The sequence below is a fragment of the Ciconia boyciana genome, chromosome 1 (genome assembly GCF_034638445.1).
Source record: "Ciconia boyciana chromosome 1, ASM3463844v1, whole genome shotgun sequence".
In the NCBI taxonomy this organism is placed as follows: Eukaryota; Metazoa; Chordata; class Aves; order Ciconiiformes; family Ciconiidae; genus Ciconia; species Ciconia boyciana.
In genome coordinates, this window is record NC_132934.1 from 70,103,439 (window position 1) to 70,117,976 (window position 14,538).

The following is a 14,538-nucleotide window of genomic DNA, read 5'->3' on the forward strand; positions in this document are numbered from 1 at the left end:
CCGGCTCCACCCCCTCCTCGTGCACGGCCGCCCAGCCCCCCCCCATCCGCCTGGGCCCCGCCCACCCCGCCCTCACGCCTTTTGTCCACTCCCCGCGCCCCGCCCCGCCGGGCCCGTCCCGCCCCGCCCCTCGCCCGCTCTCGCCTCCCCATTCGTCCTCCCGCCCCGAGCCCCGCCCCCTGCGCGGCACCCCGCCCCTCCCCTCCCTCCCTCCTCCCGGGTCCCGTCCCCCGTCGTCCCCCCCCGCTCCGGCCCGGGCCCATCTGTTCCCGGCGGCGCGGCGGTTGCGCTGCAGGGCGCGGGCGGCGGCGCGGGGAGGCGGAGGAGGATGGGCCCGCGCAGCGGCGGCCGCCCGCGGCAGGGGCAGCAGCAGCAGCAGCAGCGCCCCCGCCGGCCCTAGCGCCCCCGCGCCGGCGCCGAGCCGCCCCATGCGCGGGCGGCAGCGAGGGGGCAGCGCGGGGCCGCCGGGGGGCGGCCGCTGAGCGGCGTGGCGCCGGGGGGCGGGCGGAGCCGGAGCGCCGAGCGGCGGCGGCACGCAGCCGCCCGCGGAGTGAGGCAGCGAGCGGGCGGGCGGCAGGCAGGCAGCCGGCGGCCGCGGGAGATGTGCCCGGAGGAGGACGGCGGCTGCGGCGGCGGCGTGGCCGGCACCGGCGGCCCCGAGGCGGCGGTGGCGCTGGACGAGCTCCGCTCCTGGTGGGAAGTCCCGGCCATCGCGCACTTCTGCTCCCTCTTCCGCACCGCCTTCCGCCTGCCCGACTTCGAGATCGAGGTGAGAGCCCCGCGGCCGCCGTCCCCCTCCCGGTGCGCGCCCCGCCGGGCAGCCGCCGGCCGGTCTCGCCCCAGCCCGCGGGCTCTTTTCGTGCCGCGGCGCCGTCCCCGCTGTGCTCCCGCTGCCCGGCGGGTCCTGCACGCCGCTCCCCGTGCCCCGCGCCGGCGGGCGGGGGGCGCACCCCCCCACCCTGGTGAGCCGCTGCATCCCGCCGTGATGCAGCGCGGGGTCTCCCCGCCGCTTGCCGAGACGCAACAACTTCCCCGTCCCTCCCGGGCGCGCTCGCAAACTTTCGGCGCGCCTGTCCCGGGGCGGCGGCGGGCAGGACCCCCCCGGCTCCGGACCCGGCGGGGCGCACGGCGGGGGCAGCCGCGGGCGGAGCGGGGCCGGCCGCCGCCGGGCCGCATTGTTCCGCCGGGCCGGTGTCCGCACACAAAGGTGGGGGGGGACGGCCGCGGCACGGAGCCGGCGGTGGGTCCCCCGTGCCCAAAATGGTGGCGGCGAGAGGCGGGCCCGGCCCGGTACCCCCCCACCTCCCCCGGGGGTACCCGCGGCTGTCGTTGGGGGGGTCCCCAGCCCGCTCAGCCCGTGCCCAAGTTGGTCCCTTTTGTTGGGGGGGGCGGGGGCGGAAGGAAGGACGGAGGTCCCCACCTGGCCGGTGCCGCTGCGGGCTGGGGGGGCGCGGAGGGTCGCCGCCGAGCCGTGCCGAGCCGAGCCGTGCCGGGCGGCGGGAGGTGCAGCCTTTCTCCCGCATCCCAGCAAGCCCCAGCGGCCGGGCGCTCATTGTGCGGCTCCGCGGAGGCTCCGGGGGAGCGACGGTGCCTTCGCCGCCGCTGTCCCCCGCGTAGGGAAAACTCTCGGCTTTCGTCCCTTTTTACCCATTTCCCTCTCTAACTTGCTTGTGTGGGGTTGTGTTTTGCTTTGTTTTTGTTTTTTTTAAATTCTTATTTTCGTCTGCGTGGCTAATGTTCCGTAAATATTTTGTGCTCCGGCTACAAATGTTGCAAATAAAGTGTGTCCTGGTAGGAAATCTTTTGTGCTTGCTGTGAAAAGCTATTCTTGCCAGCGCGTTGGCAATAAACCGGGTGAATAACGTGGTGGCGTGTGTTTTTTAAAGACAGTAATTGCCCCGTGAATGCGAATTCCAAAGATGCTTAAAAGTTCAATGGGATGCGCGAAGCCCTAAAGAGCAAAACTCCTCGAGCAGGATGTGAATTTCTGAAGAGGGGGAATCCCTTATGCGGTGCGAAATCTTGAAAGGGGATAAGGTCTCTCAATGATGCAACTTCTTGCGAAAGGGAACTCCCCTCCCCCTCCTATTGATGCCAAACCATTAAAGGGGGAGGCTCTCCGGGCCCAGCAGCGCAAAGTCTTGAAGGAACCTGAATTTACAATGATAAAAGGGCCAAGGCACTAGCCTTTCACCTTTGGAGGCAATTAGCATCTGGCTTGCTTCACAAATGAAGTAAATGTGGGCTCCCCTTTGGTTCCCGGAGCACGCTTAGGGTGGGGGAGTTAACATCACTCGGAACAAATTAACTTGCTTTTTTGGGGGGGTTGCCCGGGACGAGGAGTGCGGGGGGTGATGCAGAGCAGAAGCAGCCCACCGAAAACGTCGCCCCAAAACCTCCCTGCGCGTGGATGGCCGGCAGCGTTTGGCAGAAACAGGTTTTAAAGGATGGCGTTTGGCCGAGGGATGGTGGAAATGGAGGTTAAAATAAGGATGCTGCGAGAGGACGGATGCAGCTGTCAGAACTCGGCATCTTCGGACATGCAGAGTAAATCTCCTTCCCTGGCACGGTGTGAGCAGCCCAGCGCAGGCGGCTTCAAAACTTGCTCTTCTTGAAGCTCACCATCTTGTTACCCCTTGCCTGGCATAGTTGTTCCGGTCTCATCACTGGTTTCGGAGATATCTGGGAAGGGTGCTTTGCACAAAGAGCTTGCCCAAACAGTTCATGGTGTGAAACCGATGGCCAGCGAAGAGGCTTACGCATTTCTTTTTTCTAAGAGTACTGCTCTGTGTGATTTTTGGTTTGTACTTTATCTGGCTGCACAAAGAAGGCTTCCCCCTTGGTTTTGGACCTAATAATGCTGGTGCCCATTCTGGCTGTCTCGCTGCTGCCTCTGAGATGGGCTTTGAGCTTCAGGGGTGTCTGAATAAAACAGAGGTGGCAGTTCTTCGAGGGGCTTGGGGAAGTGCTAGGACTTGAGGCAAATATTAGGGGGAAATAAAACCCTAGCCAGCCATCAAAAATTGAAACTGTGCTCACCCACGAATGACATTTTCTTGCTTTAGCTTTGGTTGTGGTGGGGAGGTGTGCTTGTGGCCGAATGCAAGCGGTTTGAGAAGTTACTGCCCCTTCCCTCAAAAGTTACTGTCCCTCATGGGTAACCGAGGGGTGAGTGTCCCAGTCCATTTGGATGCAAAGTAAAACAGGTGGTTTGAGTGAACCTGTTTTCTTCTGTGTGGAAGCAGAAACGGAGAGCTGAGGCAACTCACCTCTGAGGGTTTCAGCTGAGGGTGGTCATGCTCAGACTCCTTGAGCTTCATGGCAAATGTCTGTCTGACCATGTCCCGTATCTCTAAGGGATGGCCTTACTCTGGATGCAGTCAGCTTTGGAGGATATTCTCCTCTTCCTAGGAGGACTGAGCTCTTCTCAAGTTAAAACCTGGTTGGTGGCTCTTTTTTTTTGTTTCTTTTTCTGATACTAGTGTATCTCCAGCAGGGAGTTTGGTGCTAAACTCTTACAACATCGTTACAAAAAGCAAAAGTTTTAAACAAACCTTAATTCTGCGTGTAACAAATAATCTCTGCTCTCTCCCTCCCCCCAGTTTGAGAGGAGGGTGAGGTTAGAGTTTCACTGCTACAATCTCTGCGGTCCCCAAACCAGACAAAACCTGATCTTTCAATACGTTTAAAAGGAAAAAAAAAGCTGTAGTTATCTTTTGTTGTGTTCCCCACCACCACCACTGATTTTTTTTTCTTCTGGTGGGTCTGCCCATAGCTGGCTGGAAAGCTCTGTAATGATAGGCCATCTGCACCCATCCCTCCTGTGCCCAGCAGGTTTGGTGGTGGTATTTGAGAAGTTTGAGGGCTTTAGTACAGGAAGGCAGCACGGAGCTCTTTTTAATTTTTTTAAATTTTTTTTTCTTTTTAAATGCAAACCTTTCGCCCTCTACTTATTGGCCCAAAAGAAAGTGAAGCTTCCAGATGCGGGGCTGCCATCAGCAGCTGGATGTCAGAAACCTGGGAAGCAGATGTTTTGTTTTTCTTTTTGCTGGACCAGTGCGTAGCCAGAGACTACGGGGAAGGGGTGTCCAAAACTGAAAGAAAGAAGAGCATCCATCAGGCCGGGCCCTGGGCATTGTTTGGGGAGGGGGTGGGCGCAGCCAGCCCCCATGCTGGCTCCGGCAGATGCAGGCGCCTGACGAGGCGCAGGGCTCCTCTTTTCAAATCTCCGCCGCAGCATCGCCCGGCGATGGACTCAGGAGGGGTTCAGCTACTGCCAACGGGTCAAAAGTTCAGTGGGCCAGGAACGGGTGCTCTGGGACGCATTCGGCTTCACGCCGTGTTTTTAGGTGGATCTCTGAGGATGGCAGAGAGCACTTCTGCCTTCTGGGGTGGCATTTGGTTTTCTTTTTTTCTCCCCCCTCCCCCCCCCCTTAAATGGCTGCCTTGTCGGCCATCTGCTGTACAAAACTTTCATGCCACTTCAAAAGTGGGCTTTTACTTGTATTGGTTTGGTTGTTGTGGCTTCTTTCTCGGTGGTTTGTAAAATCTGCATCGAGTGGGTTTGTCCTTACCTACTCTAACAGTACTCCAGCGGGAGAAGGTCTGGCTCTACGGGGCACATCATTTTTTTGGTAGGCATTGCCTTGATGGAGAGAAAGGATGCTTTGTGCAGGCGATGATAGGGAGTAATTTGTTTCCCTCTTCAAGACCGGACTGTAATGTGGGACACCTCTCGTGACAAAGTCTCTCCTGGCCGTGTGCCCTCCCCATTGCAACTGAAATATCCTCCTGGCAGCTGCAGGGATTGTTTGCGTCGAAAATATTAGGCGAATATTTAACGTTTTCAACCGTATTTCAGCACAACTTGAAAACACTGGACAGAAGCCAGCATGGCTCGGCCACCCAGCTCTTTGGCATGTGCTCCCAGGAGCTGTGGGCTAAAACATTTAAGAACTTCTGCCCGGGTAGGTGGAGGGGAGGTGACTTTCCAGAACGTGCTTGAAAATAGTCAAAACATTGTTGTTAACTTAGTTTATTTGGAAAAGGGGGAAAAGCCACATTACAGAGGGAAAACATAAATCTTTTCCTGTGGTTTTTAAAAGCGCCTTTGGGCAAATTGCCTCTGTTGTTAACTTCACTATGGCTTTAAGATGCTTTTCCTTGCCTCTTGCCCCTTCCCTAGCACTTCGGGCTCTGGCTCTACCTTTAGCTACACTCCTCCCACCCACAGACAGGGCACTGCTGCTCTTGCCCACCTTTTTCCTCCTGTAGTGCGGTATCTGCCATGTCGGTTCTTGAACAGGCTCTTTCTGTCAGGAATATTATGTGGCCGTTTCAAGCCAGTGGCTGCTACTGCTCCCGTGGGTCCCCCAGGAGGAGGAAGAGTGTGGAGAGAGGGAGAGCTGTGCTGTGGCCATGTGAAGGAGAGAGCAAAGAACAGGGTTTCTTCTATCTGTGCAAACCAGATACAGCTTTAAAAGCAAAAAATATTTTTTAACGTGTTAAACTCCAAATGTGTTGGGATTTTAATACTTTGAAAAAAATATTTTTCCCAGTGAGGACAGGATGGCTGAGTATGCTTTGACCTCCACTGTCCTGTCATGTTAGGTCCTGCTAAAATTTCTCTGTGGAGCCCATTGCTCTGTGCCCTCCGGGTGGGTCCCCTGTGATCCGTGACACCAAAACGGCACAACCTTCCTGTTCTGTCAGTGGTTTGTATGGGGTTAATTGCACAGGCAGTGTGGTACAGTACCTGAGTGCTAAGCCTTCACCCTTCTATAGCTCTTCCGGTCTGGTACTGCATTATTATTTGTATTATAGTAGCATATACAGTATCTGCTGATGCCTCGCCGTGTTGTATGATAGCAGAGATGGCCAGATAGATTCTGATCGGAAGAATTTAGAATCTAATTAAGATAAATGCGACAAGTAGGTGCAGCAAGCTGACCAAAATGTCAGTGAATTCATGTAGGTCAGCCGTACTCATAGAGGGTAAGTCTGAGTTAGTTTAAATGCCTTTTCAGTAGAATAGTTCAGGCATTAGGATGTCTGTCCCTCTTGCCATTTGCCCGATGGAGGTAGGCAACATTAAAGTGGAAGGGAGTGGGCACTGACTGAAACGAGAGCAAACAATATATCTGCTCAGTAAAACTTCTCTCTCACAAAGCACCTTGCTTTAGAAAAAGCAAATTGTCCGAGGAAAGGCAGAGTAATCGGCAGTGCAGGGAGAGGCACTGTAGGGCGAGTAGACGGGGTTGGAAGAAATGATGGACTTCAAACATGCTGCAAAGAAAAGATGTCAACCCCGTTGTGCAGAGAGATCCGTTTATGGGCCAGCGTATGAATTTGGGTTACAAATTTTTTGGGTTACAAATATTTTGAGCCACAGTCAGTCCGCAGTGGCTCTGCTTCCCCCGGGCAGCATCGGCTTTGTTGGAGTAGAAGGTGCGAGCTGCATATTTGTTATTTGAAAACCAAGTTTAAAAACCAAAATGAAATGAAGGGTTAGTATTGTTTTTATTGTTCTTTCTACCTGTCCCATCCACTGTTTGGTTTAGTTGCTTTGACAGTGCCTCCTCCCTCTCTTCATGTCTTTCCAGCAGCAGTTCTTACTTTGCTGGTCTTCACTTTTGCTGCCGTAGTTATTCTGTTCATAATAGAATCATTAACACTCTACATGTCAGTATTGGGCTCTAGAGTTCATTGAGATTAATGGAGGGGGAGGCAGAGAGATACTTCTCAGAGCTGTTGTTTCAAGTGGTCTGCAAATTGGAAAGCATTATATCAGTTTCCATTTCAAATGCAAGTCACATCTTCCCCGACTGTAGATCTTAAACTTTTTAACAAGTGTTTACATTTTATATAATGAGACTCTAGTGTAATTGGATACAAAAAGAAGGAATAGGTAGTTCAGGAGGCTGATATGTGAGTTAAAACATTATCTTAAGCCTATGAAAAGAACCAAGAAGTGACTGCACACAGCCAAAGGGCGTCTGAACAATGGATGAGGAAGGTTATTTTGACAGCAACATTTTGAATGGATCTGAGTTAGGTGACAGGGGAGTTGGGGAATGACTGTAGCAGTCGAAGGCAGAAGAGAAAGAGGAATGCGGTAAGAATTTTGGAGATTTGGATGGGGTACGTGGAGGTTGATGTTACAGATTTTCTGTGGTGTTAATAGTTGGAGGCAATTGGCTCTTCCGCTAGCGCAGCTGACTCTGAAAATCGTGTTTGGTGTTAGCTGATGCGTTTGTGCGCCCACAAGTTTAACGCTTTAAGCTGAACTTGTTTAAAAAACAATTTAAGATAATCTGGTGCAAGTCTTTCCCCTCTAGGGGAAAAAAAAAAAATGTTTTGTGTAGTAGCTTAAATATGACTTCACAGGTTGCTTTGTTTACAAAGACTCACTACCACAAACCTGTACCAATTCAATGCAGCTGATGTAAACTTCTGCACAGCACATCTAAATCAGGCCTCAAAAGTTTGTTCCTTTTGGAATTTGCTCTAACCAAACTAGCTAAAAGTAACACCTTTAAAGTGTTGCAGCTTTATATGTAGACCTGCTTAACTGCGGTCTTTCTCTCCCAGCGAATAATGCCGGCAGAGCTGTGCCATTCTGCCCCTGGCATCTGTTAAGTGCCTGCCTGAAGGGTGAAGAATTAACTTTTGTAATGGCAATGGATGCTTTCATAGACTTCTTTCAGGCAAAAATCTCCTCAAGAAAAGGGCTACAGGCAGAAATGACAACAGGCAGGCAGTTAAAAGTTCCCGAATTAAAAGTTTATCGTGTAAACCTTATTGTAGGTAGGTATGAAATTTTTTTTTTCCCCTCCCCTCGTTACCAGAAGCAACAGCATCTGCTGTGGTGGTGGGAACAATGCAGCCTAGTGATTCCTCCTTCCTTACAGTAGAGAATCCTGTTAAACACACAAGGCTGTGCCTCAGAGTGTATCCTTTCAGCAGGCTTGTTCCTTTTAATGGGTGCCCATTCCTGGGGTCTCCATTGTTTCACCAACAATAGCACTAGGGGCAGCTGATTTGGTTGACAGAAAATGTGTTAATTTAACAGATCTATTCCCTTTAGCCGGGCTCCTTCCTATTGTGCCCCAGTTCTCCCCCAGTTCCTGGGGAGGAGGGCCCCGAGAGCAGGGTCTGTTAGGTGGAGGGCTCCTGCAATTAGGGGTTTGCGGCCTTTTGTGTGAGGAACAGAAAACAGCTGATGGGGAAAAGTGTGGTTTGCTTACTGCCAGAACACACGTTTTTCTGCTTTTTGGGGGGCTTTTAAGTCTGCCTTTACTGGGGACGGGGGAATAACTTGACACTATGGGCTGATGGCCGTCAAGGTCTTTGCTTTGCTCCGAGGTGGCCTCACAGCACAATGTGGCAACTGCTTTCAGAGCCCGCTCAACTTCTTGATGAACTCTGTATATCCTGTAAATGCCTAGCTAAAACACCAGCTCTCCACTGAAAAAGCAAAGCTGCTGGTATCATCCAGGGTAGGGCTGCTGAGGGCTGGCTGGAGAAAGCAGTATGTAAAGTTAATACTTGAAAGATTTGAAACATCAAGGACATGTAATGGTCCTCAGCCCACCTCTGCCTGGGGCCAGGCCACCAGTTCAACGCAGTTTTGGGATTGATCTGATTTAAACAGTGCAAGCTCTTCACCTTAGATGTACTTACACTGGTTCAGCTCTTCCCTATATTAGCGTAGCTTAGTTCAGCAACAGGGTGGTGGGAGTGCTGAGGCTGTCTCTGGTGGTTTTTACCTCGGTGTGGTCGAGCTGGTGTGTTCAGCCGGGTGGGAAGGAGGGCACATGTGCTGCTGAGGGAGCAGTGAAACCCGAAGCTTTGGTTTTGGGGGCTGCTGGCTGCCAGAAGGACGATCTGGGTCGCTTTCAAGTTCTTGCCCTGGCTGTGCTTCTGATTTTGTGGTCTGCCCCTTCCTTGGCACCAGCCCAACTACTCGCCGGGTCCTGGCTGGGCTTCTGGGGGGTTGCAGTCCTGCAGCGCCGTGGTGGGAGCGGGACCTCGGGCTTTTGGCGGCCGCAAGCTGCCGGGTTGATCCGCCGTGGCTCTTGAAACTCTAGCCTTAGTTTAGATCTGGTTGCTGGGGCTGGTCATGTAAAAGGAGCTCTGGAGGGTCTTATTCCTCCTCGTTGGTAAAGCCATTAATTCTCTGGCTCTTTCTCTCCAGCTAAGCCTGCCGTAAAGGGGCTGGAGCTTTGCACAGCCAAAAGGTTGGAAGGCAGAGCTAGTTTCCCTATTTCTGGTGAGCCCTGTATACAGGCAGTTGTGTGGCAGCAAAAATATTTATATATCCATAACACAAGGCAAAGAGGGTTGTGGGTTTTTTTTCTTGCTTGCGTTTTTTGTTTGTTTTAGGAGGCAAAGGGTGAGAGTTCACTTAAAGAGCTTGACTCTTAATAGAGCTTGTCATTGTTGCTAATATAAAACAAATGATGAGCATGGGAGAGGAGTCAAAGGCTCCCTCTTCTGGTGTGCTGGGAAGGTTCAAACGCTGAAAAATAAGCAAGGAAAAAAAGCCCAGAAAGCAAGACCCCTTCCGTGCTTTCCTGCGGTATTTTAAGACCTCGCAGAGGCCTAACCCTTACTGCCCCAACACATAGGATGCTTCATGGCACCTGAATAAGTAACGTTAAGGGCGCTCTGTAAGAGTGAAATGCATTTTCAAATGCAAACTACATTGCGCTTGCAAGTAAAAGTGGGTCCTGGTTTGAGAAGGGTTCCCAGTCTGAACATGGAGGATGGCAGCCCTTCACATCCCCACGTCTGGCACTTCTCAGTGCTTCTTTTTACTTCTCCTCTCTTCTGCATCTTCCTCTCGCAAAGACCATGTCTTGTTCCATGCAGCTCCCAGGCCATGTGTGTGCGTTGGCATATAAACATTTTTGGGTTGATTGCAGGGGCCAAGGATGGTGAGCACTCTCTAGAGAAACTGTGTGTCCAAGGCTCCAGCACTCCTGTTGCTTTTGGTTGAGTCAGCCAAGAATTCAAAACTCATTAATGGCTGATTGATGGAGAAATGTGCACAAGGAGTAATACTTTGTTGGGGTTTTTAGATAAGTTTTCTAAAAATCCTTGTATGAAGTGCAGTTGTGAGTACTTCTGAAATTAATAGGATTTCAGGGTGTTAGAGAAGTGACTTTTTTTTTTCTTCCCTATTTTTGTATTCTTCACTGGAGGGTTTCACATCGTGTGGCCATTTTCCCTGTGTTGTTAGTGCGGATTCATGAGCGATGTCTGGTGGAACCAGAGGACATCAATTCTCAAGCTGCCTTCCCACGGCAGCTCCTGCCACCCGTCACAGATGGCAGTAAAACTGCTCACCCGGATTAAAAACTGCAACACTTTTTTTTCTTTAAGTGAGCTGCATCTAACTGGGAGCGGTTCCCCCAGCCGGCTCCCTCCGCAGCCCCACAAAAGGGTTGTACCAGCATGACTGAAGCAGTGGCACGGGAATGGAAACAGGCAGCGGGGAGGGGAAGGGCTTTTTATAGCTGACCCTTCTGCTGAAAGAAATGCTCATTGCACTGCAGCCCTGGGTAGCAGGTGGAGTGAGACTGCACAGGTAACAAGAGGTCATGCAGCAAGGGGGGCGCCTGGGGAAAAACCCTCATCAGGCTCTGTAAAAGGGTTTTGGGGGTGGTTTTTTGGTACTATATCAAGGCTTCCTATATTTCTTCTTTCTTTTTTAAGTTAGCATTCTGGTTAGAAAAAGTTTAAATTGAAGTTGATAGTGATCCTTTAAATTGTTCCTCCCAAAATCAGACCTGAACGTGCAGTTGAAATCAGTTAAACTTCACTGTAGCTGACAGTCTTGCGCAAAAAGAAAATAGTGCAAAAATTTATTATCTTTCTTAGAAATTCAGGCTTTTCTTTTTAAGAAAAACAAACTATTTTCCCCAAAAAAGTTTCCCTTAGGCTCTGGTCACCCAGCAATGCAGGTATTTATCCATCAGGAGTTGCTTGCCTGTGCTGAAGAAGTCTGAGCGGCTTGCCTTGTCGGACAGGGCAGCCATGTAGAATAAACAGGGAATAGCAGTCTCGATTTCCCTTCTTTCAGCCTGATACAAGGTGCCGAGGCACAGAAGACTATTTTGCCCTTAAGATAATTGTGTGTTGGAGAGGATCAAAGGGCTTGAGGGGTTTTTTTTGGTTGAAAGGGGATTTTCTCCATGGACAGCTGCAGTAGTGCATTAGTAGTGCAATGGATTATCTTTCCATGATCTGTAGGATCTCAACCAGCTATCGAGGGGCCCTGCTGAAGGCTGCTGCTTGGGGGAGGCAGAGTGAAAGTCTCCTGTAACAGGGAGACCTGTAATGCCTGGGAGCTCGGACCACTTGACTCCCCCTGCCCCAGCAGGGTGGGTGGTGCTGGATATTCTTAGACTGCAGATAGTGCCATGGAGCATGGGGAATGGGAGCCTGGCTCTCGGTTATGATTAACTGCAGCTGATGCCCTGCATCCACCCTGCTCTCCGATGGAAGTGCTTATTAAGGAATGTGAGAAGAGAGCCGATTCCAGCTGCTGCGGCGTCCCGTAAAGGGCAATGTGTAATTTAGGAGGGTGTTACGAGTCCCTCGGCAGAACAAACTACTCACTGTAGTAAGCGTCTGACCTGCCAAACGCCTGGACTTTCTCATTTTGGGAAGTTTTGGATGATGGCTGATCCGCAAATAGCTGTGGCATTGAGAGGGAGTCCCTTCACATCTGTATCCTTGCTCTGCGCTTCTCGGCAAGGGGGAGAGGCGGTGCGTGTGGCCTGACTGTGGCGAGGGTGGCAAGAAGGGATGGGACAGGGCTTGGTGCTATCAGAGGTGGAGATCAGGTCATGCTGTGCCTCCCTGACCTGGTTTCAGGGCTGGGGGACGAGGGGGCTGGAATGTGCACGGCGGAGCTGTCAAGGAATGCGGATCCCCAGGTGGCCGCTTCAGTTGCTTGCGCTTAAGTCGGGCTCGAATTGCATCTGCCTGCTGGTTAATAAGTGGTGGGGCAGCTCTGCCTCGTCGGCAGGTTCTCCTCTGTGCGCTCCCTGAGGTAGTGGGGTGCCAGAAATATGGGGGTGACAATAGTATCTTGGTAGCCAATAAACTCACCCCCTTGGCATTTTTAGAATTTTCTGCTAACTTTAATGACACAAGTTTTATCACTTGGGGTGGGGGGGGGGGGTGAATAACGAAGCACAAGCCGGGAGGAACCCAGCTTTGGATTTCAGGGCTGGGTTTTTTTTTCAGGATGGGCAGTTAGACTTGTCTGTTTTTGTAAGTGGGACTGGTTTCAGAATTAAAGGATGAGCATGGACCACCATATGATGTTGTGTTGTTTTTTCTTGGAGGAGTAACTACAATTTATAATCATTGCCTAGTCTGTAGCCAGTTGGCAACAAGGCTGCTGTGAAGGGATTGATTATTAGTGGATGCTTCATTGTGCTGTCCAAGCCTGAATTTCTTGATCTAACCGGTTTCCTTCATTTGGAATGGCTGTAGTCAGCAGAGAGAAGAGAGGGAGCTACGTCTTCCCTCCTGGTAGCGCTGTTTCTTGTTCATGGGTTATGCTCAGGGAAAAAAAAAGGTCAACAAAAAGTGTCAACATTTCAGTGTTCTCATAGAAAGCCAGCTGGCTGGCTGGGGACTGCTCACAATTTTTCTGCTTCCTCTTGAGATTCTCTCTGTATTCGTTTTCAGCGTGGTGACTTAAACAAAACCAGTGCTGTTTGGTGTGAGAATCCTGGAGGCTCCACTCTTTTGCTGGGAAATGTGCTGGGAGAGTGGAAGTGTCACTGGGAAGGTGATCTAGCACTCAGAAATGGGAATGCCTGCCCTGGGGTGCAAAGGCACACTGGCAGCTGTGGCAATTGGAGCTGAGTTAGCATTTAAACCGGCAGCAGAGGACGTACAGAAGTACAGATGTAGCAGCACAGGCTTGAGCGTGGACAGCAACATCTTTTGGGCTCCTCGGATAAACGCTGGGATGGTTTGGTCGTGCTGAACCACATCCTGCTGCAGCTCCTCTGATAAACCTGGGCTAGCTAATTAAAAGTTAGCATGTGCGTGGCTAAGCAAAAAGCAGCCGTGCTGCTGTTGCACAATAAAGTAGCCGGTGCTGCTCTTTGGGAAAGGGGGTTTCTGAGCTGGGTCTGAGCAGGAGTGGTCATGCGAGTAAGGGGCCGATGGAGGAGGTGGTGTGGTGGGCTTGGGCTGGGCTTGGCTGCCGGGCTGGGCTCGGGCTGAGCAGTAAGAGTTGGAAGAGGACAGCTGAGCTAATACTTAAAATTGGACGGGTGGGAGACTCCACGCCAGGTCTTGGAAGTACGATCCTAACCCTCTGCTTGTCTCCTCTTTTCCTCCCCCACTCCTGAAGCCCCTCTCGGGCTGTGTGGAAGTGTCCCAGTTCTTGCAGCTGTGTTAATTGTAATGGGTCATTTAGTCCTGAAATCCCTGTTTAAAAGGGGCAAGTCCTTGCCTCGTGTGACAGCTGCCGCCTTGCACTTTTCCCCAGGCTGGAAATAACTGCATATGACACAGGAGCAGAGCACGGCGTGGGGGAGGGAGGAGGGTTTCTGGCTTCCTCTTAGTGCTATAATGGCTTTGCTGTGTGACTCTTCTCCCATGCGGACCATAGCAGAGTCATGCCCCACATATTTAGCAGATCTCTCAGTTGGCAGTGCCTAGGAGATACGCTAATGGCCTGGTGCTCTCCGGACTCTGGTCGACTGGCGTCATCTTGGACATCTGGGAGCACGAGAGAAGGGATGCGTGGTGGTGGTGACACAGGATGCTTGCCTGGAGCATCCGGGAGCCTCTCTGGAGCCAATGTGCCTGCCCGTCTGGAAGGGAGAGCCACACTGTTCTGTGCAGAGGAATAGAGATGATGAGAGGGAAGGCGGAAAGGTTTCCACTCCTTGCTCCCATCCCCTCTCCAAAATCCAAAGCTTTGAGCTCATGGAAATCTGGACAGCTTTTCCTTCTAGCTGAAGGGCTGTCTCCTGATTGGAATGACAGCTTTGAACTGGAAGACATTATTTCATTAGCGTGCTAATCAGATACAGAGATTACCTGATTGGCTACTTAATAATTAAATGAAGTTGCCTGTAATTCTTTGAGCACACACAGAACTAATTAAATTAACCCTTCACTGCCCTGCGTGCCTGGGGTGCACTTGTGTGAAATGGAGAGGGCAGCTTCCTCAATGTGGGGACTGTGAGCAGAAGGGGGTGATGGTTGCAAAGTGGCCAGTGCTGAACCACCAAGGCGGTCCTTTGTTATCACGAGCCTGGAGAGGAGAAAACAACACACGTATACCCTCCAGTGTAGTGGTGATTGGCCTACCTGGTAGACGATGAGTATGTCTGGCAACACTCTACCAAAAAATCTTGTCCCCAAATAGCCTAGAGAATGCACTGAGCTTATGGAAGTTGGTGCCCAGGTATGTGTTGTAAACCAGACAATGGCTTTGTATCACCTGATGAAGAGCAAAGTATTGGCAAAGATGCACTTCACAGTTCTTCAGGAGAA

At 51.7% G+C, this 14,538-nt stretch overlaps 1 protein-coding gene across 2 annotated transcripts in view; it reads left to right on the top strand.

The window, feature by feature from the left end:
• Nucleotides 1–295: 295 nt before the first annotated feature.
• Nucleotides 296–14,538, top strand: part of CECR2 (CECR2 histone acetyl-lysine reader) — a 97,868-nt gene continuing 83,625 nt past the window's right edge. For both annotated transcript variants that reach the window (XM_072873905.1, XM_072873914.1), the window contains exon 1: nucleotides 296–769. In XM_072873905.1, coding sequence (XP_072730006.1) covers nucleotides 602–769 — 168 coding nt within the window. In that variant the 5' untranslated portion in view covers nucleotides 296–601. The remainder of the gene's footprint in view (nucleotides 770–14,538) is intronic.